This window comes from Cajanus cajan, chromosome 1, assembly GCF_000230855.2.
Source record: "Cajanus cajan strain Asha chromosome 1, NIPB_CcT2T_4, whole genome shotgun sequence".
Taxonomy (NCBI): Eukaryota; Viridiplantae; Streptophyta; class Magnoliopsida; order Fabales; family Fabaceae; genus Cajanus; species Cajanus cajan.
In genome coordinates this window covers 76,282,401-76,306,680 of record NC_138517.1, presented here as the reverse complement: position 1 = coordinate 76,306,680, position 24,280 = coordinate 76,282,401, and the positions used below count along the sequence as shown (strand labels likewise).

General features: G+C 31.3%; 2 protein-coding genes and 1 non-coding gene across 3 annotated transcripts; 1 reads left to right on the top strand and 2 right to left on the bottom strand.

Moving 5' to 3' along the window:
* LOC109804343 (flowering-promoting factor 1-like protein 3) lies at positions 1-883 on the bottom strand. Its single transcript, XM_020366160.3, has one exon. The coding sequence runs from the start codon at positions 758-760 to the stop codon at positions 458-460; it is 303 nt and encodes a 100-aa protein (XP_020221749.1). The 5' UTR covers positions 761-883; the 3' UTR covers positions 1-457.
* A 17,442-nt stretch (positions 884-18,325) lies between these two features.
* On the top strand, positions 18,326-18,396 carry TRNAG-CCC (transfer RNA glycine (anticodon CCC)). The gene has a single exon. It is a non-coding gene; the product is annotated as a tRNA-Gly (tRNA).
* Positions 18,397-20,378: 1,982 nt separating this feature from the next.
* On the bottom strand, positions 20,379-21,471 carry LOC109803599 (protein SRC2). The gene has a single exon (XM_020365241.3). It carries the CDS (start codon positions 21,408-21,410, stop codon positions 20,517-20,519), a length of 894 nt encoding a protein of 297 aa, XP_020220830.1. The 5' UTR covers positions 21,411-21,471; the 3' UTR covers positions 20,379-20,516.
* Between the last annotated feature and the right edge of the window lie 2,809 nt (positions 21,472-24,280).

Genomic DNA, 24,280 nt, shown 5'->3' with positions numbered 1-24,280 from the left:
TTTTATAAAAAAAAGGAGAGAAGGAGTAATGTGGATCCTCCCATATTTATTACCAACACCATGAAGTTGTTCTGAGAAATAATCTCACACAGCAATCCCAATGTGAATATTCAATACCCAAGTATTGGAAAACTCAACTTTGATTACAAAGATTTACAACACGACACACAAATATGACATCCACTCCTCATGCTTCACCATTCTCCGATCAAACCGTAACTCTATACATACAAATATATCAATCATATACCACAAACTCATGTACACCATACACAAATTAATGCCCCCATCACAATTTAGACACTAACACCCACCCCAATGACCAAAAATCCAAAACCAACAAACCAACATCAAAAGAAAAGAAGAAAAAAAATTGCTTAATCGATCTCCATGAATTCAATTTCGTAGCTAGGGTACAGGAAGAGCCATGCAGTTTCTTCACACCCTTACTAATTAACTACATGTCCCTAACTTCGAAGTAGTTCTTGTTCTTGACGACTATGTCATACATGTGGATGGACCTGAACTTGCTGAAATCCCTTGGGAGAGAGATTAGGTGAACGGTGGAGCGTTTGTGGAACTGAAGCAAATCAGGGTCATCGTAGTAACGCTCCCACCCCAACGAGTTCAGCTTGTGCTCCAACACTGCATACGAGGTTATGATTTCATTGCTCGCAGTGTGAACCAACACCTTCCTTTCAGAACCAGGGTTCTCCACTAGCCTCACCACATGGTTCTTGAAAACCCATACCCCAGACATAATTACCCTACAACAGCAACAACAACAACAACACAACCTTGAGCAAACTCAAGAAGAAAGTGTTTGTTTTTGAGTATTTTATGAGCTAGTTAGTGTGCAATGCTTGATGGGGAGGGAAGTATGGGGTGTTGATATATATATAGTGGTGAATTGAAGTAATTAATGGGTAAGATGGGTTTTTTAATTTTTTTATTTTTAATATATGATGTAGATATATGTAATACAAACTCTATGGTGGAGATAAAGACAGTATATAAGGGATGTGAGTACAGCTAAGGTGGGACCCACCAGAGGGAGAGAGTATACTAGGCTTATACATTTGGAAGAGGGGGGGGTGTTTGGGGGGCTCATGCATTTCATCACTCTTGGTCTTAATCGGATTGGGGGAATCCTGATTCCCTTAACCATTTGTGGAGTACAAAGTATTGTTACCCCACTCAAGAGAATCTTTGTTTTATAACAAGAGAAACTTATTCTAGAAACAAAATTACAGGGTAATTAATATAATAAGAACTTGGTGTCAACATATAATATATATATATATATATATATATATATATATATATATATATATATATATATATATATATATATATATATATATATATATATATATATATATATATATATATATATATATATATATACATGAACACACTACTACTTTCTGCTTATATATACTAGCCAGTTGTATAATTAATATCTGCACATGAAATATAGCGACTTATATATATAAGCTCATTATTAATAATAATCTATATATATGCATCGCAAATTAGTGTGATTAAGTGTTGGTGAAGAAAAAATAATGTGTGAGAGAATGTGGAAATATATCATTTGGGCTTGGATATGGGTGTGGAATAAGTTTCTTTAATTTAAGAAGAAAGGAGGATGCTTGTGGCACGGTAGACTCAAGTGAATAATATGCTCTTTTGAAAAAGTTTTCCTTCCTATGGTTTGTGGGGAGGGATATCAGGTACATAGTGGGCGTGGGGACCAAAGATGAAAGGAATTGATCTCATTTAATTCTGATCGTTAGGTGTGGAAAACAACATTGTTGATTTTCATTAGGAAATTCATGCTTACGCAGGAGGTTTTCCAACCATTTAATTTGTTTTTGTTTATGATGCCTAGCTAATTGTTACTTTAGGTAAATTAAATTTGTTTGCCTAATTAGCTAGTGGTGACTTTCTTGTGTTTAAGAAGTTAAATTCAACAAAAAAAGAGGTTGAATTTTTTTTCTTCCATTTTTTATATTGAAATATACATGCTTTTTCATTGAATATGATTTTAAATTAATATATAAAGATATGAAATTAATATCTAAAGATACATTCAATCGCCGGCCTTCAGATCATGTTATAGTATATATGAAATATTTTTTCCTTTAGAGTTTATGTTATTAGTGTAAAATATTTGATGACAAATTCTTTTGGTCAAATTCTTTTGGAAGACTTGACTGACTAGATCTTTTCTATTATATAGATGTTTTTTTATTCATATAAGATTTGAACCTAATATTTTACTTAAAAAAATAGAATTCAATTTAATTCCGATTAAAGACTTTGCTATATGAAATATCTTTAGTCACATGTTAATTTGTTTCTTATGATAATTTCAACGGCAAGAAAAGAAACTGCAGAATATAAAGAAAGAGAAATGTGACATAAAATAAATGATGTAATAAATAAAGATAAAAGAAAAAATATTGTAAAAATGTTGTAAAATTTATGGAAAGAATGTATGAAAAAAATACATAATTTATGAGACAAAAGGTCAATGGGTGATAGCAAGGAATAATAATCTTTTTTTCTCCCCATCAAACCAAATCCTTATGTTGAAATCGTTATGAAAGTGACTGTATGAACCATATCCTGTTGCAGCTTTCTTTCCAGCTATATAGGGAATGGATTAGGTTGGTAGCTCGTTTTATTATTTATTATTGTTATTTTAATTTATCATGAGGCTGGTATAGCTCGTTTACTAGCTATTGTAATTTATTTATACACTTATTATTTTATGGTGAAACTTATATTATTTTTTTTATCTTAAAATTGTTTTTAGATAAATTTACCTAGACAGTTTCACTGTATTTGTCTTGCGGTGCTAGACATGATGTTAACCCTGGTGCTAGTCGTGATTCTGAACCTGATCGATTGTGATGTTGATCTTGGTGTTAATTCTGATCATGGTGATGTTAATCATAGTGCTGATCTTGTTGATTCTGGACTTGTATTGTGATCATGATCACAGTTATAATAAATAGTGCAGTCGGAATTATGATGATAGACCATAGATTAATTAAAAATGTTATCTGTGTTCATATGTTTGTGAATTGTTAGCTAGGGTTGAAGGATCATTTTCCCATAGAATTTTCTGGAAGATGGGGAAATAATGTGCATGGAGGAGGCAGTGAATAAAAGTGGAGCTAGGTAGATTCCAAGTCCTACAAATCATAGTTGAGCCATCAAAGTTGTAGGCCTTTAGGACACACATGATCTTTAACCCAACACCATGGTCGTGACTCTGCATCAATGAGCCATCTCCCCCCTCGTGCCACACGGTCCTGTGATTACGATGCTTAACTATACTCACCAAAATTTTATTAATTCTCCATATATCGTGACAAAGATTTTGATGGGGGCTTCTCCTTTAGCTTAAATTCCTTTTGATGCCCATTGGACCACACTACTGTTTTCAATTTGTAATGTTCTGTCAATTACTTGATAACTCCGTATAATCCAATTCTCCTATATATAAAACCAAACTAATATCAATAATTTGTCGCCTAAATTCTCCATATATATATGCATGGCTGAAAGGCACTAATGTGATACAAAATTTCTTCTTTTGTTCATTAATGTCATTCTTTTTAACAAAACTATTATGACTTTTTAGATATTGTTACAATATACATATGCGCCGGTCAACAATACTTAGACCTCGAAATTAAATACTTTACTCATTTGAATAAGTATTTTAATTAAGGAGTATTTGTTTAATTAAATATATCAAAATAAATTAAAAAAAAACTTTAAAATGTCATAAATAAGTCTTTTTTATATAAATAAATTCTGTAAAAAATCTTCCAAATTTCAAATACTTTCTGAATTATTTAATTTTAGATAGAAAGTAAATTAAAACCATACTATCCTTTTCTTTATTGTTTTTCAGTAACCCTAGAACACATATTATAATGGCATAAACAATGACATGGAAAAATTTGTTTGAGTCACTCATAAATAAGTATCCAACTCAGACAAAATACATATATATGTATGTATCCACACCAAAAATTAATTTTGGCATGTTGAGCTTTCTTGACAAGCTATGTCAACATTACCCATTACTTTTGGGATTTTGCCCATATTTATTTATGCAATAAAGTTATTTGGAGAACATATGCTTAACCACCTTTCTCTACATGCTTCTTTAATCCCATGTAAACATTGAGAATCACGAGGGTGTTGGCTCCACAGCAAATGGAAAACACCCTCCCCCAACACATGTATAGAACATGCCCATGTGATTGTTCGTCCCATATAGAAAAAGCCAAAATCATAGTCCTATATTTAATAAAACAAGATACTTAACCGTATCGGCATCCTTCATATATGTCTTTCCATATCGGCCTCTCCTTTTAAAAGGAAGGGTTCTAGTCAGTCATTAAAGGGAGTTGGTTGGTTAGGGCTTTGCGTCATATAATAGGTTGTTTTCTAACTCGTATCAAAGATCAGAAATACTTGCATGCCACTCTTGTCATATACCATTATTTATGAATACTTGTGTTTTCTCACAAATTACGTTGCGAAATAAATGCGTGAAAAATAAAATCAGTCTAGTATAATTTGAGTCAAAATACATGAGATTCTAACATATTGTGTTTAGGGTGACAAAGTGCATCGTTGTGAGTTGCTTTACCAACTCGCCAAAAATTGATAAAATGGGATAAATATTCTAGTTTGTATGACTCTCCAACTCGCTGGTAAATAGTGGGATGAGATGAATTGGTTTGTTGGTTCATTTAATTTTTAAATAGTATTTTTAATTTATTTTGAATCTTATGATGTGTGTGTAGAATATTAAGGTTCTTAAATTCAATTCTAAAGATTCTCACGAAAGTAGAGGAGACTTCTTTCAATGGTACATTTAATGCTCTTGAAGTAGAAGATGAGAAGTGTTTTTTTTTTAATCATTTCACAACATTATAATTTCCTGTATGTTTATATTTTGTGGATTTTGTAGACTTTATGTTGTGATATAGCTAGTCTTATTATTAAAGGATTATTGGTATTTAAATTATGATTTTTAAGGATTATTATATTTTTATGTTGTTGAAAAATTATTGGTAATGGTTTTGATTGAAATTAAGAGAAAGACTTTTAGTAATTTGTAATTTGTTTAATATTTTGTATTGTAGTATTAAAGTTGAAGGACAAATTTATGTTGAGTCCTTTAAAAAACTTATCAATAATTGTAAAAATAATTATTAATTTGAATTAGTAAGATTTTCAATTCACTTTCAACAAACAAATTAGCTCGTCCTACATCATTTTTGGTGAATTAGTGGTGGGGTGAGTCAAAATGGGTTGAACTGATTTGTTTTCCCACCCCTAATTATGTTGGTTTAGGTGAAAAGAAGAGGAGAAAAAAGAAAGCAAGGAGATTAAAAAAAATTCCTTATTTGATAGGACATAAAAAAGAAAAAAAAATGTGGATTTCATTTTTTTATTTTCAATTTCTATTGTGGAAATAAAAGGAGAGAGAGACAAAGGAAGAGACTTATAAGAGTTTAATAATAAAATTGTCATTATTTGTTATAAATTTTTTAGGTTTCATTGTACTTTTAGTTCTTTTATTTATTTTAATTCACAAATTTGGTTACTTTATTTTAAAATAGGAACATCTAATTTCCTAATTCTAAAATATTGAATTTAGACCCTTGTGTCAATTTGACATTCATTGATAATTAAGTATTAATATTAATTTGTAACTTGATATCACTACTTAAGGATAGAGAATATTATTTAATTTAAATTAATCTTAACTAATTAGATTAATAAATACATGTCATTAAATTTATACATGTTCTAATGTATAATTTTTTTTACTGCTAAGGAGTTATTGAAAGTGCATATTTTTTTTTTAATTTTTTAATTTTGATATTTGTGTTTTGCATACATATTTTCTTTCTTTTCTACCATTTTTTACAACCCAGATAACCTTTAACACCTTATTTCTCTCATTTTCCTTCCTTCCTTTTTTTTTTCCTTTCACTTTATTCGCTTAACTAAACATACCACAATTGTTGCTCGACAGGGAGGAAGAATATATGTAAGAAATAAAGAAAAAATAAATATATTTTTTTAAGAAAAATATGAAAGAAAATGAGAAAAATATAAATAAAAAATATTTTTAAAATTAATTTTTATTATTAATTAAACTAAATTTTTAATCAATTAAATAAAAACTTTAATCAACTAAATCAAGGAAAATTCAAATTTTCCTACTTATAAAAATGATTGAAAATCAATTATCAACCAATCATAATCAGTTACCAATTATTTCATCATCAATATCCGTAAAAAATTTTTAAGAAAATAAAAAGATGTATGTCTTACACCTTTTTATTTTCTCTCTCCCTATTTTTACACAACTATAAAGAACCTCATTTATTCGTTTTTCATCTATTTCTTCATTTATCTATTTTCCACCATTTTCATTTATTATACCAAACAAAATGTAAGAGATCGATTGGTAAGAAACAAAAAAAATAGATGAAAAATGTGTTAGATAGAAATATAAAAAGATGAATAAAAATATGTGAAAAATAATTATAATAATTCTTTATTAAGAATCATAGCTTAATACTGAAAATTAATATTGAAAGACTATTAGTGAGTGCAAAATAAGGTTACTACGTCACCCCTTTTATGTTAGAAATACTAAAATTCGACGTAAAAAAAATGCGGTGACATTTTTGTAATTTTTGCGAACTTTTTTACGTCGGACCTGATAGGATCCGACGTAAAAAGTCAAATCTACGTCGGAGGTCTGTTCTGTCCGACGTAGATTTGACATTTTACGTCGGACCCTATCAGGTCCGACGTAAAAAAGTTCGCGAAATTGAATAAGAGAGTGCGAGGCACACCGCGCATTCACTCTTCATCACTTTTCATTTTTTTCTCTATAAAACCCTCTCCCTCTCCTTTGTTACTGAATCGTTTTTTTATCTTTTGCAGAGGGGTGAACTCTTTGTTACTCATTCGCACACTGTTGCAGCTCATCAGGTATGAATCAAGGTTTCATTAACACTTTTCTACTTCGCATTGCTACTGTGGCTATCTGTTTTATTCAATTTTTTGGTTGTTCTATTTGTATAGGTCGTTGGCGTTTTCTTTTGGATTGTTTTACGAAGCAGAACGGTCTGTTTTGCTTGCAGAACGGCCCGTTCTCCAAGTAGAACGGGCCGTTCTGCTTGCATTCATATGTTTTTTTTTTTACTACTTTTTACGTCAAATTTGGTAATGTCTGGCGTAAATTTACGTCGGTTTGACATGTCTGACGTAAATTTACGTCTCCCGCTTTTACATCGATATTTTTTCTGACGTAAAAAGCTCAAAATATCCGATTTGAAATACCTCTTTTGTACTAGTATAAGCTGTGATTTTTATGCGAGTAAATGAAAATAGATTAAAAAAATCTGCACACTTTGATTGTCTAGTTAACTTTATTCTAATTAACTTAAATCATTATTACTGAGAAGCATATTCTAGCTGTTAAAAAAATTAATACACTTTATTTTTAATAGATGTTTGGGTATCAATAAATCCAAAGAAAAAAACTGCATTACGAACCTTTGTCATCTATTAACAACGATGAAATTTCTTATAGTATTTGAAATAATAATTTAGTAAGTGAATTTGTTAGATGGGACATATGATATAAGAGGATGCTATATATGCCTGCAATGGGAGACAACTTTATGCGAAAGACTTAAATAATCTCCATTAGAGTATATATATAATTATTTATTTACACATTGATATAGCTGCACATCACTTGCTTAATTAATATTAACAAGAAATCCTCATATTATAAACTAATTAATTGAGGTGAGTTTTCTTTAAAATAATCCAAAAATTCTCGACATGACACATTAGTTAATGTGAGCAAAACATCATTCCTCTGCCACCAATTTTGGTGTACTTGATTTCGGAAGAGGAATTTTTCTTTAAAGTGATATTTCCAAATCATCATCCGACAGTTTGCACATAGTTTATAAATGAATTTATTCTGCATTCTACTGGGAGTAAATTAAAATATTCACAAGAAAACCTTATTGGTCTTGGTGTTTTTTGATGATGGGTCAGATATATGAGATTTTTTACTAAATGGGGAGAGAAACAAAAGGGTGGGGGAATTTTTAATTTATATAAAAGAATAAGATTAAAGCTAAACGCAGAACGATTTGGTTGCTAATATATATTGTTAGGTTTAAGGCCGACTTTGATTAAAAAAGATGGAATGAGGGACTTTAAATATTTCTTTTTTGAGAATAAAGTTCTAAACATAAGGAATGTATAGGATCGATTCTCTCATAAATTAAGGCCATTTTAAGGAAAGGATTTTCTTGCCATATTCGTTTTGTACTATAAATTAAGAAACGGATCAAAGTGATTGATATTTAATTTACGTATCAGATTAAAGCTCTCAAATAGGGAGTTTTTTTAACCTTTTTTTTTTTTAGTGTGAAACATTCATGATTTTTGTTGATTACTAATTTTTACCGATGAATTTAACTAACTATCTTTAATGATTCTCCTATCTCAAAAGGAAAATTTAATTTGTATGCATTGTCAATATAAAATATTTTACAAGAACAACTAATAAGATTCTTTTTTAAAAAAATAAAAAATAAAAACCACACGTATTCATTCACATGAAGCAATTTTGCTTGAACTCGATGGAACCATGTAGGGGTATGATTCTCTCCTTGATTATTTAACATATTTAATATCAATATTAAGCTAAACAGCTGTATGAGTTGATCTATGCACAGTTGCTTGATGACAACATTTAATAAAATTTGAATATTTTACTATACCATCCTCTTCATTAATATGATATGAAAATATAATAATTTTCTACTACATATCTGTGTGAAAATTTTAAACATTTTTTTATAATAAATATCGAACTTAAGTACTAATGACATGCAACAATTAATACATATAAAGTAAACTTTAAAATTGAGTAAATTTTTAAAAAATAAAAACATGTGCAATCATCATTCTGTATTCCATGCAATGAATGTAAGCATGTAACGCAATTGTGGTAAAATTAATTTTTTCTCTTGTACGGGTGATGGGTGGATAATACGAGAATTTTTTTTATTTTTATTTTAATTTATATGACAAATGTATTCATAACTCATAGTTTAGACAATTTTTTTAAATGATTTTTTTCTTTCAATAAAGTTATATATATATATATATATATATATATATATATATATATATATATATATATATATATATATATATATATATATATATATATATATATATATATATAACTAAGAAATTGAATTGTTGTGGACATATACTTAAAGAGAACCTAATTGGTGTAAAAAAAAAAAACTAATTACTTATCAGCTACGTTAGATAGTTTGTTGGTATAATATAGACAGTATAGTTGATGCATGGTTTACTTTCAATAAAAATATTTCACCTAGTTTTATAGGACCTACCATATATGCCTTCCATTTTATTTTTAAATTATAACTAACGAATATCTTTTTAGATCCTGCTATATGCTAAAAAAAACCTTTAAGAATATCAACTAAATATTAAAAAATAATGATAAAATTATATTCGAAAATAGAAATCGCATAAAAGTATTATTTACTAAAAACATTTCTTAATTAACATAGATCAAAGTTTACTTTCTATCGTAAACATATAATCTTGATTGGATGTATCATTTTATTCTTATAGAAGTCCAGTGAAAAGAGTTATATCTCATTATAAAAAATATATAAAAGTTTTAAAGTAATTTTCTGGATAAAAGTATTTTTAATTCTTAATTACTATTGTAAAAACATTAATCAACATTCTCTTCTAACTCCTTATCTTCGGTAAATAAAATTAAATATAAGCACTATCTCTTTGTACAAGCTTCCTATAAAGTTTTGTCGTACCAAACAAGACGCTCATGCATGGATTTAAAATTCTACTGACAAACACGTAAGATAATAGAATATTAGAATAATAACTAATGAGATTGAGATATAGATATAAGAAATCACGAGATGAGTGGAGGAGGAACATTTTGATTTCTATGTATACGAATAAGAGACATATTTGAAATTTATAAATTATAGGCCGACAAACTTTGAGTCACAGGCTCAGAGCACATTATTAAGGGTGTATTGAATTAAAATTTTAGTAGACTACCTTCGAATAAAAGTGTTTAATGAATTTTGAAACTCTATAAAGGATTTTATTTATTTTTACTGCAGAATATATTATTTTAGACTTTAATATCGTGTATAATTTTTCGTAAATTCATATGCTAAGAATTTATGAGATTTAAAAAATTGTGAAACACCCGATTTATATAATAATCTTATATAATATTATCGCAATTATATCATTAACTATATATATATATATATATATATATATATATATATATTTAATGAAGATAAAAAAAAAAGAGAATATTTTGACATATCATTCTAAAATAATTACAATAATTTACTATTTTACCCATTATTTATTTCTTTCACTTCTATTACAATAATTACATTGATAGTAAAAAAAAATTTACAACTGAAATAATATAGTTGACACATAAAAGTATAACAGATCCATCAAATAGCCTCCATATTCCAATTTCTCCCAAGTAGGACAGTGGTAATAACAACTGCAAAATGATCTGGAATCCTAAGTAGATCCATATATTTTATAATATATTTAATTTAAAAAACAAAGAAAAGAGAGGAGTAAGAACAATATCCAATAAATACAATAATTCAAAAGAATATAAAGAATTATTTATAATCAATATTAACATATATATATATATATATATATATATATATACAGATCATATATTAGATTTTTATGATACAATAAAATTTGAATTATACTTGTAGTGACTAATCAGGATAAATGAGCATCATCATAATATCAACCAATAAAAAGATATTTCACCTTAACCAATAAAAGGATATTTCACCTTAACCAGCTATCCCACCCTTTGAGGTGCCTCCAACGTAGCGAGGAGATTAGTCACTGCTGTCGGCGGTGGATACTCCAAGAACGAACCTAAAAAAAAAAAATCCTCAAGGTCAAACCTCCAGCTACAAATAATTTAAACTTTATCTTCTATGGCCATAAAACAATATTTATCTTCATAAATATGTGAAGAAATAACAAGACGAGTCCAAGATATCACAACTATATCATAGTTGATTATAAATATATTTACAATAAATATATTTACGTAAAAAGAATATATTAAAAGTACCAATGATATAAATAAAAATGGCAATAATTATAAAATAATAAAACAATATAAAATATGAACACCTTAATAATTAATATGGACAACAATAATTATAGGTTAAGCAAATAAATGAGGTTAGGGACACCCCACTAAATAAATATACATAAAAAAATAACATAAATAAATAAACATAATAATATATAAAATTTTAAAGAGATAAGGTTCTCCTCCCCCTTACCTGAATAAGCAAGAACTAAAACTTGAGCAGAACCTCCCCCTCTAGATTCTCTCTTTCTTTCCCTCTCTCTCTCTCTAAAATTTTCACAAATAATTTAAATTATTAAAAACCTTTACAATATTTTATAAAAACCCCTTTTAATTAACTAAAACAACTATAAGAAAATAATATTCATATATATAAAAATAAATAATAGTAAATATTGCATTAGTAAAAAATTTGGGGTGTTACAGATTGTACGTTTATAAAATTATAAAAACTTCGTATATTTATAGAATATCAAAGTTATAATAGTTATCAAATTTTATATTAATCTAAGATGATTTGATATTTCATTCTCATAAAACAAAATTGACGTAATATATACATTTCAAAATATACTAAAATATAAACACTTTGATTACCTTCAAGTTGTTGTTCAATTTTAACAAAATTTGACATATATGATCTAAGAGATATGAACTTTCCATTTAACGGTTAGATTTACAAAATTCACATTTAATATAAAGTTATTGAGCGGTATAACACTTAGTAAAAGTTACACCGGTGTTGTTTGAACCCTCCTTATATATATATATATATATATATTTGAATAAAAAATTAAGCTAATATATATTTTAACAAATGATATATTAAATTTTTATTATTAAATGAATATAAAATCTCCCTTTTATTTGAGGATGTACACTTCACATACTAATTTATAAATAATTAAAAATTCTCTTAGTTTTAGTTAAATGAGAAATCTTAAAATTTAATTATAAATATTGAAAAATTTATTTCCATCTATTTTCGACTGTACCTCTCCTTCCCTAAAAAAAATACTATTGAATCTGTCTTGAAATTAGTATAATGTTTAAATTTAATCAATGAATCTATTGTCTATATATATATATATATATATATATATATATATATAATATTTTTACTAAAAATATTGATAATAAAATTTCACATTTAACTAAATATTATTTTATTGATTAGTTTATATACATATTAGATTAATTTGCACCTTTAAATGGAAATCAATTAGTATGAGACTTATTTTCAGAATACGAGGTTACGTTAATTTTATTTTATTTTTTTATATGAATTCTAAAGATTAAAATATTTGAATTATAACATTGTGTTTGGTTTTATTAATTAATAAATTATTGTAATTACTAATATTTTAGAGTTTTGAAGTCAAGGGACCTTGAGTTAAGTTGGTTAAGATAGTTTAAGTTGAAGTTAAGTTGGTCTAGTTTAAAAAAATGTATATGAAATTTTTTTTTAAGATACGAATCTCATAAGTTTAACTCTTAAGAAAAGTAGAGAGAAGTTAGAAAGAAAAATTCTAGAAGCGGAGGGTAACTTCTTCTTCTTATTTCATAAGACCTCAAACCATTCTCTCATAGCTGAGTAGAGTTGAGTAGTTAGTGATTTAAAACTTCAAATTTGAGAATTCAAGATTTTAGAGTTGTGTAGAGAAGTTCGAGTTCTCCTTTCATCTTTTCCTTCTCTTCTCATTTTTGGGCGATTCGAGGTAAGAGATGTTTGTGATTGATTGTTGTTGATGTACAAGTGTTGTTTGCTGCCTGAAATCATTGATTGTAGTTAAGATTGTTTGAATTATGAGATGATGATGTTATTTTGGAGTTTTGGTCCTTTAAAGATGTTTTGAAATAAAATTGTTGATTCTTGAATTGAGATTGATGCATGTGGTATTTTGTGACGTAATTGTGTTACACATGTTTATATGTGTTGAAATATGATTGTCTGTTGGTTTGGTTAAATAAATCACAGGTTGTGAGCCAAAATGAGATTCTGGCAAGTGCGAAAATCTTCATCACATCGGGTGTGGCTCAAGTTAGGGGCTTTTTGACCTGATTATGTTGGGTGAGGGCGTGAATCAGTGAGGAGTTCTTTAACTTAATCATGCTGGGGGTGGAATGATATATGCTAGGTGTGATTACTTGAGGAGCTCTTTGACTTAATGATGCCTAACCCCAAGATGAGTGACATCAAACATGATCAAGGCAAAAACTTTTTGCCTAGACAATGTCAAGCATGAATCAAGTAAAAACTCTCTACTTGAACAAGGTCGGACTTACCATGACCTTGGCATGCATTAGCAAGTCATATGAAATTCATTCATTTATTATCCTTAAGAAACCACACAACCTTTCCAGATACTTGATTAAGGGTTGTAGCCCTTAACCTCCTACCTTATTCAATCACTAACTAAAGACCTAAAGGAGACATCAACACACCTCAAAACCCGCTCCAAGAGACACACTTACTCAATGAGGGTTTTCCAACAGTGACCTACTCGAGCACCACTCCAAGATTTCTTATGTGAGATCTTCAATTTAAGAAAAAAAAATGATTTCTTTTCCTCAAGTCCTAAGTTATGCCTCAATGTCATATCGCATTCTCAACATCCACACCTCACCATACATTATTTGTATACATCACATCCAATCAATATATATAGAGATCAACAAAATCATACATATATATAGGATACATGTGCTCATCATCATCCAACACCATGAAAATATCTACATATGTCATATCCAATCAATATACACACAACTAAAATCTTCATAATTCTTACAACATGCAATAGAACTCATAAATCAACTCATGTTCATCATATAACATTCCAAAATATACCCATCTAGGCATCTTAGGCCCGATGCAATACACCTTACACCTTGTGGCATCGAGTTAGGGAGCTCTCTGCCTCGCTTATGCCTAGCGCCATCCAAATTGTGTTCGACGTGATTGAGATGGAAACCCCCTAAGACTTGATGCTTGGTGTGGCAAAACCCATGTCCAGCCTCATATCAAGTAGAGAGCCCCTATTTTAATCACGTTTGAAGCCAACCAATTCAGGACCTAACGTCACAAAGTTAGAGACTGTCTAGTGCTTTCACGTCCAACGTCATTCAAATCACACTCGACATTATCCCAACTTGAGATGAGTCTCTCTCCTCATGTGCGGCACCACCAATCCTAGCCTAGCGTGGTCCAGATAGAGGTCTTTAGTTGGAACTATGCCCAACAACTCACATATATCATATAAAACTCAAAATACAACATGAAAATTGTCTCATTTACCTGGAATACGAAAAATCCAACACATGCATTGCATCCAACAACTCACACACATCATTTAAGACTAAAAAACAAGCTAAAATAGCACATGCAATCATAAGTCAAAGAAATCACCAATTCCACCTCTGTGAACAACCACTTGAGTTCAACATAACTAACCCCAAATTCATGCAACTTCAACACCTAAATGCATGCAATCCGTAACCCATTCCATGCATTCAACTCAATCATTCATTAAGATATTTCCTAACTTCCCTTACCTCAAATTCAACTACACGGAAGAAGAATTGAGAAAGAGGAAAAGAAAAAGGAACTCAAGTTTTACAAAGAATTAACCCCACATAACTTCGAACTAAGATTTAAGGCTCTCAAAACCTGAATCACATCACACAACTAGATTAAGAATCCCAGAGAAAGGATTCTCCAATAATATAAGGCTTAAGGAGAAGAAAAAAATTCACAGACTCAGAGTACTTCTCTTTAGAATTCGGAGAAATGAGTTTATGAGACACAATTCTCAAAAAAAACTTTATATACTGTCTCCCCTCAAGGAAAGCTAAACCTCTGGCCAGAGACCCTCATAACTCACACATCTCATCCTAGATACAGTGTTACAAAATGTATGTTCAAAATATTGAATATATGCATAAAATGGAATTTGTCAAAAAGTTACAGATATGTTCACTCATCATTCATTAATATGTATTTATGTGTATACGCTAGGCATGTGATTTAAAGGTAAGCCTAAGTGAATATGGAATAATATCGATGGAGAGAGATTATCTCTTTAAAGAATGTCATGATGTTAATATATTAGTTTCTAGTTTCTAAATAAGGGATATTATAAGGTCACTCCAAAAATTTATCTTTAATTGCATTTCTTTTCTTGAAAATAGATATGCTCATGACCCATCCTATCTTACTATCTCAGGTTGAGTTTTAGGAGTGAACACAAAAACAACATAGGTGGTGATATAACATGTTCTAACACAGAAGTACCAATGATTCATCATACAATCCTATTTCACACACATGATACAATGGACACAAAGTACAAAATGCACATGCATGTGGCACCAATAAAATCACACTATGGTTCATTGCCATACTACAACACATGGAGTAACCTAAGAGATCATGTTGGGTCACACCCTCATCACACTTTGTATTAGGAGGAAATATACCAAGACACGCTGAGATAGTGGTGTCACGCAAGATATGATGGAATAACTCTAAGGTCAAGAAGTCCAAGAGGTGATGTATTGAAGGAAGCAAAAAGGAATGGGTTAGTGTTGAAAAATCATAGGAGGAGTGATGCCACTTTTTGGACCTTAGCTCCTAAGTTTTTATTAGCATAGCATTTATTTTTATTCCTATTTTGCCCTTGTCTTTGATTTCCAATTTTACCCTTGTATTATGGGGTATTTTAGTCATAGGATTTATTTTCTTTTATATTTCCCATTTTACCCTTGTATTATGGGGTGCTTTAGATCATAAATTTTTATTTTTGGGCTAAGGTATTTGATTAGGGTGGGAACAAAACCTAGACATACTTTTTGTGGCTCTTGGACCTATTTTTTGGTGTTAGAAAGGCTTAGGCCCAAGTGGAGGGCAAAGGTTGCATGGTCTTATCATGCACCTAGATGTAGCCTAACTAATCCCAAAGATTCCATCCTTGGCCACCAAGTTGCATCTAGGGTTCATTTGCATTTTATTTGGTGTACATTTGGCTTGTGAATTTCGTCCATGCACTCTTCAAATGCAACCCTAGATGCCTCCCACTCCTATAAATACCCTAGGCTATGCATCATGTAAATACTTTGGAATATATGAATTTGAGTGAGCATTTTTGCCTCAAATCCTCTCCTTAGTCACTAGGTCTACATGGCCTACGTCTCCTATCTCCTCCCTAGAGTGAGTTTAGTGTTCCCTTGAGTGGCCTTCATCCCCACTTGATGAAGAGAGCCAACTAGAACACCCAAAAACACCATCCTCCCAACCTTTCTCCTATTCGCCCAAGACTCCACCCTTCACACCCACCATCACTTAGCCTTACCCTTGAAGGAACGTCCACCCTCTAAGGTCACCATCTTGGCCTTGGCAAGGAGCTCCTCTTCACCATTGAATGTTTTGATCATCCCCTTGGTGGAAGGAGTCCATCAAGATACACCTGCACATAAACAGATAGAATTGAGGCTATCCTTAAGGTCATGGATCACCAAGCTTTCACAAAAGGGGGGCCTTCCCTGAAAGTGTATTCCATATCATACCCATCCAAAAATAGTTATGCATATATGATGCATGCCACACAAGACTTAACACATTATCATGTTATCACAACACACATTCAAAATTGTATATTCATTCCTTTCATCTCATATTAACATCGTGGCTAAGTCTCAGCTTAGCCTTTTCATCATATGACCCTCACAAGATCCATGCACATTAAGATATTGATGGTGCAACATCTTTCAACTCATATTTGGCTCACAATCATATCAATAGCATATCCAGATACCATAACTATTTATTAGCATTAAACAATACAAGAAACACACTTATAAATGATACATTAGTGCATGAACAAAAAATATGAATTGTAGGTGGTGTTAGGCAACAACCAACTTGGGCCTCGCTTGAGGCATTTAGAGAGCACACATTGCTCTCAAGATAGACTACGCCAGGCATGACCAAGCCTACAACTGGCAGAAACACCACAAAGAGCCTATGGAGCTCCTACACTCGACACAAATGGCGCAAATAGCAAACTTTGCTCTCGGCTACAACTACGCTTGATAGTCCTAAGATGGTGCCCGATGTTGTATAAAAAACCTTCCATTATGCAAAGCGAGAAAATGCACCAAAACATGTACATAATTCATTCAAATGATCTTGATCAATAAAAATATCCTTTAAGTCAATAAAACGCATCTACAAGCCAATATTTATATATGAAAACACAATTATCTTAATTACTACATACATATGAAAACATTTTTTCCCTAAGGTTCTTATAGGAACTCATGGACAATCCAAGATTTACAAGTTTAGTTTAATATGCGTAATTGAACATACATACATGTCAATACCATCAATTAGAACACTAAAGAATCACATGGAAGACAAAAACACAAGACAAGTCACAATTTGGGATTGCTCTCTCATACAATGTATATAATAACATAAAGATCGGGGTTCAATCTTACTACCCCAACATATACTCCACACCTAGAATCAAACTATTTACTATCTTACTTCGATGAATGTTAGACAAAGGATAGTGAACTCATACAAGCTTTGGTTTTCCAATTTTTCAGAGGATAAGCATAAAAAATATATAATAAGTGTAAGAATAAAACTGACGTAACCCCTTTTACTTGTTTAACTCACACTTAACCCTCTAGTAGAACAATTAACCCATGGTTACATTTTCTTCCCTCGCAATTAAAATAAAACACATATACACATACACACATATATAAAATTAAAAACTATATAATTCAATGATTAAGACATTTATTAAAACTAACCCAATTAATAATTATAAAAAGTAAAATATTATTATTTTTTAAATAAAAATTTGGGGTGTTACATCTATTAACTTCATTTTTCACACAAAGCACAAGTTATGCATTTGTAACAAAAAGTCAGTCCCCCAAAAAATTAAAGACAATATAATAGAATTCGATAAGAATTTTCACCATCAGGAAGCGCATCTGGTGTAGTGGTATCATAGTACCCTCCCACGGTACTGACCGGGGTTCGATTCCCCGGATGCGCATTGGTTTTAATATTTTGTTCGGTTATTGAGTCCTTTACAGAATAAGAGTACTTCTTCTTTAACAAGTTGAAGGTCACAAAATTTAAGTTACCATTGAAGGAAATTCTGCCAACCAGAGTACAAATATCAAAACCCTCACATTTGAGTTGTTTAAATTTATAATTTTTTCCATCAACAATTGTGTAACCTTGAGTTTATTCCGAAAAGAAGTTTGATTAATATGATTAAACTTTATAGCTAGAAAACTAAGTCATTCCCAAATTGTGTAGGCTAAGCACCTCCTTATCTGATAGAGGGTAAGGGTATGTTAGAATCATCTTCAGGGAGAGAGTTTACCTTATTTAATAAGGAAATTTCCTGAAACAACCATTTCCTAGATCATGTTAATAGACCTATATGTTAGTTTCAATCTGTTTTAATAAAAGAATACTTAGCCTTTTATTTGTCAAATTCTTAAGGAAGTTTGTTGAAAAATATTAACTATGTTTTTATTAACAGAATTTTCAAATACGCTGCTATTATAGGGGAAAACAGAAAGAATTACCTGAGGCAATATGAATAGTGATGTGGTTATGAAGGAATTGTCACATTTAAAGAATGGTGAGGTTCTTGTCTATATAGCAGCCAAGTCTGTTTGACAATCTCTTATGCTATGTTCTCACAGAAAAATTATTTGGTAGTACAAAATTACTAAGTGTCTATGATGTGTCTATGATTTCAAATGTTTTTTTTTTGTATAATACTATGTATTTAAGATTTTTAATTTTAAAAAAATTAATACATAATTTTGAACTATCTAAAAATTTATAGTTCTCACATATATAGAGTAAACGTGCGCACTGAGTGACTCTGGAAGTGGGACACCATGGACATTGATTATCATTATTATTGGACTATGTGATTCTTGTGAGAGACCGAATTTTTTAGCTCCATGAAGTTGACAATTGGTCTCGTATAATTCACTCAAGGATTATACTCTTCAAAAATAAATAGAAAACCTGAAGGATGAGCTTCAAACTTTTGTTTTGCCAAATCAAATGAAAACAGAAATTATCCTAGTGTTCCGGTATAAAGAATTGGACTTCTCTATCTAATCATCAATTTCTAATTGTAGAATGCCCCATCTGTTGTTTTTCCTCAAAGTTGGTTCACTGTGTCATCTTCTTTATTAACGCATAGCTTTGATTCGAATCTAAGTCATTGTGTTGATGGTTTGATATTATTAGTCTCTTGTGAGTCTTTACCGAACTTGCAGCCAACCTAACACTAGAAGGGATAATCATTCCCTCACACAAAATTTTTATTCAAGATAATAAGGAATTCGACCACTCTGATTCCATTTTTAATATATTCCATGAATACCATTAGAAAGATTTACCTTACTTCTTGGCTTTAAAGATAAATTTTATTGCCCTGCGTTAACAATCAGAAATTCAGGACCCAGCTTATGTACTTTTTTGTAATTTTGCTGATTCTATCATCGGTTGATTTAGCAGCTCTCTATGTACTGCAAATTGATCACTTTCCTTTTGCGTTTTGCCAATGTTTGACAACATTTGCCGAAGAAACAAGATAAATAAGGAAGTTTCGTTTGTGAAATACTACTTGAAGGAAACCAGCAACAACAATTTGAAGGAAACACTACCTGCATAAGTCTAAAATTATTAATTCTGAAGAGTGACTCTACAATCACCCAAACTTATGTTCGTCAAATCTGTAACTTATCCTGAGAATCATGTTTACAATCAGAATTGCAATTTGCAATGGCTTATATCCTCTTCCTTTATCTAATCAGCTCAACTGAACCATCAATTTTTATTATACCTACCAAACTATCAATCACGGCAGAAAAAATTTCTCCAGCCTCATCAATCATCATCATCATCATAGCCCCAATAGTATGAAACATTATTTTTTTCACAATAGCATAAATATTAAGGAAATCGCAAGCTGTATGTTAGTCATACCATATAAATACAAAGTCAGGTAACGAGGTATCTATATATATAACAAATACTAAAAGACAATCTCATAGAACATCATTACGCAACCTTAAAAGCAACAGTGAAATCCAAAAAAAAGAAAAAAAAGAAGAAGGTCAATTAATTAAAAAACAAAAATTAAAAATCAAATCCAGCATCATCAAAGCCAGCATCATCAAAGCCAGCATCATAGCCCGCATCATAAGCAGCAGCATCAGATACCATATCTCCAATCAACATGCCACCCAAGGCACCACCAAGCAATCCAGCTCCCAATCCCATTCCAAATTTGTTCTTCTTTCGTTGTGGCGCCTGTGCATACCCATATCCACCTTGTTGGGGTGGGTATCCATAACCAGCTTGTTGTGGTGGATACCCATAACCGGGTTGTGGTGGATATCCATAACCCGTTTGTTGGTATCCACCAACAGCTGGTTGTGGTGGATACCCATATCCCGCCGTCGCAGCATATTGTTGCTGCGACGGCGGAACATACGGTGCCGCATATGGCACAGAACTAGATCCGGCCGCAGTTGCGGCCGAAGGAGGATAAGCCATGACAGGCTCTTCTCCTGCCTTCTTCGGTGCTGATTTGGCGGCCGGAGCTGCGACCTGGTCGCCAAACTTGTAGGAGAGATAGAGGGTGCCCTTGGGTTTTCCTGAGGATGTCCTCACCGAGTAACCGACTTGGCGGAAGGGGCCTACCTCGGGAGGGTTGTCGAGAAGCTCCCTGAGGGGGATGTGGACGGTGCCGATGACGGTGTCGCCGGCGAGGGTGCGGTCGGAGACGAGCTTGATATCGAGGGACAAACGGTTCTCCTTGGCCAGGGACTCGTTGACGGAGAATTTGGCGGGGTAGTTCCACGTGGGGTTGGTGCCGCCGTCCTTGTGGACGTGGGTGGTGGCGCCCTGCGGGTGGAGGGGGTCGCCGGAGAGCGAAACGACGGCGTACACGTCCATCTTGGAGAAGACGTTGACATTTTTGAGATCCTTGGCGGATATGATGTTGAGTTCTAAGGTTCTGTATTCCATGTCTAAGGAGAGACTTTTGTTTGTTGCTATATAAATCTCGATGATTATGTGTGAATCACAACTGAATGAATGAATATATATACAAGTTTTAAGGAATAGGAACCTTCCAGGTAATAATTATTAATTCATTATTCACGCGTAGTGCTATTTTTGCATTTCGTTAATACTACTTATCTTTTCCTTTTCATGAATCAAAGGCGCTTCTGTGTTTTATTATTGCTTATTGATGAAGATATTTTAACCTTTCATGAAGCAATTGTTTTTTATTATTTTTTTTTATTAATTATAATTTTGATAACAATTTGATGTACCCTAATGTCTTTTCATGTAACTAAAATTGTTTGACGAACGTCATAAGTTTAGAAATTAATTGTTGGTCCTAGGTAGCTAAATTCTGGAACGTGCATGCATCGGAATTTACTAATTTAGGTTAATAATCTATTTTGGTCCTTGATAATATTTTTTTAAAATTTTCTATTTTAATTTTAGGTCTCAATTTGGTTCCTAATAATTTAAATTATTGTAATTTGAAATTTTTGTCCAAATAATTTAAATGAGGTTAACTCCTGCTGACGTGGATTCCAGGTGGATGCCACGTAGATGCATAGGTGGATGCCAAATGTCATGAATACACTTGGAATCAGAACAGCCCTTTCTGAAACCAGAACGGCCCTTTCTGTATGCACATGTTATGTGTTAATTTTGCAACTAGAACGGACCGTTCTAAATGTAAATTTAACACAACATGAGTGCAGCAGAACAGGCCGTTCTGAAACTAGAACGAGCCGTTCTTCTTTTAGAACAGGCCATTCTGAATTCAGAACGGTCCGTTCCAGAACGCCAACTTCATGCTTTTTATTGTATTTTTATTATTATATCTATATTAATAAAAATATAATAAATAAAAAATACAATAAATTAATATTCATTTATGAATAAAACAAAAAAAAAGAATCAAATAAGATAAAACCTTCCAAAATCTTTCTTTGATTTGAACTTATCCAGTTCAAAATCTTGACTAAAATGCCGCAATGTGATTCAAAAATTGAAAATAAAAATTCATAATATATCATGAATTCAAAGACAGAAACATGATTCAGAAACTGAAAACAAAAATTTAGAACATAACATATACTAAAAAAGTTCAAAGAAATTATTGAAAAAAGAAATCATCTAGGTAACGCTGAAGGGAAACCCTAAATCACAAAAATTGTGGTTGTACCTCCTCAAGAACAGGTTGTTATTGTTGGGGTACATCGTCAATGATTTCAAGGGGAAACACCATTTCGTTTCATCATTGACTGTATAGTGTCAATTTGGTAGTAAGTGGTTCACTACAGTTTGACTAACAATGAAATAAAACTTGTTACCATTGTCCTTAATGATACACTGCATCGTCCTTAATGATACACTGTATAGCCCAAATGTTTAGCAATTGAAGTTATCAATCCCCATTATCAATATTACCAAATCTAGTGTTTGAAATACTTTGTACTTTTGTTTTTTGTACACGAAATTCTAGAACCAGAACGGCTCGTTCTGGTTCCAGGTGTATTCAAGTATTTTGGAATCCACCTACGTGGCATCCACCTGACATCCACATCAGCAGAAGTTAACTCCGTTTAAATCATTTAGACGGAAGTCCCAAATTGCAATGATTTAAATTATTTGGGACTAAATTGAGACATAAAATTAAAATAAGACTAAATTGAAAAAAAATATATTATAAAAGATCAATAGAGATTTTTAACAACTAATTTACTTGTATGATCCTTCATGTCATCATACATAAAAATCAACCTAGGCTGGGCCACGCGTTGGACACGGGATGATAATACGTGTACTATTCACATATGAGTTTGACCCAAAAAAAAAGGGTTCAAGACCGAGTTTTTGAAGTTGAAATGGAAGGAAGCATATTTATTTATTTATTTATTTTCCCTTTGGAGTTTGTTATTGGAAATTCTGTTAACCCTTCGTTTGACAACAACTTGCACTGAGAAAGGCGGCATGCACTCGTTAACGACTTAATTTACCCCCTTAACCGGAAGCATATTTCGTAAAAATTGAATTTTTCCTTTTATATTTTATTATCTTTTATTTTTGAACTTTAATAAATGCCAATTCTTTTCTGAATACCAATTTTGTTTTCTTTGTTATTATTCCTTTAAAAAAATCGTTTGGATAATATTTGCTTTTAAATTGAAGCAAACCCACACATTTTATGATCCGGGTCAACCGGAATCCAACTTTTCCACCTTGTTTTATTTTCGCCTCTATTTCTAGAACCCTAATTGGGCCTTTAGGCTTTTTGCAACCTTCTCTCTTTTCAATTTAGTTGTTTGGGCCTAAACATTTTCCTGTGTATTTTAGTTGGGTGATGATAAATACACCTTCGTTTTTATATAAACACACCCCTTTTTTATAAAATATATAAAATTTTTAAATTATTTTTTTTTATAAAAAATATATATAAAATTTCTAAATTTACACCTTGTATCTTGCACCCCTCTTCTTTCTCTTCTTCACACCCCTTTTCTTTTTTGTTTTTCCCGCACTCCACACCTCCTTTCTTTCTCTTCCCCGCACCCTTCTTCTTCTTTGTTTTTCCCGCATCCCGCACCCCTCTTCTTTCTCTTCCCTGCACCCCTCTTCTTCTTTCTTTTTCCCACACTCTGCACCCCTGTTCATTCTCTTCCCTACACCCCTCTTTTTCTTTCTTTTTCTCGCACCCCCTTTTTCTTTCTTTTTCCCACACCCATCTTTTCGAAATAGTAAAGTTTTTGTTTTGAAAATTAATTTCCGGAATAATAAAGTTTTTATTCAAGAAAATACTTTCCATAATAGTAAATTCTTATTCCGGAAAGTAT

Excerpts from the sequence above, each read along its gene's own strand:
- LOC109804343 (XM_020366160.3), bottom strand. The coding sequence starts at position 760 with ATGTCTGGGGTATGGGTTTTCAAGAACCATGTGGTGAGGCTAGTGGAG.
- LOC109803599 (XM_020365241.3), bottom strand. The coding sequence starts at position 21,410 with ATGGAATACAGAACCTTAGAACTCAACATCATATCCGCCAAGGATCTC.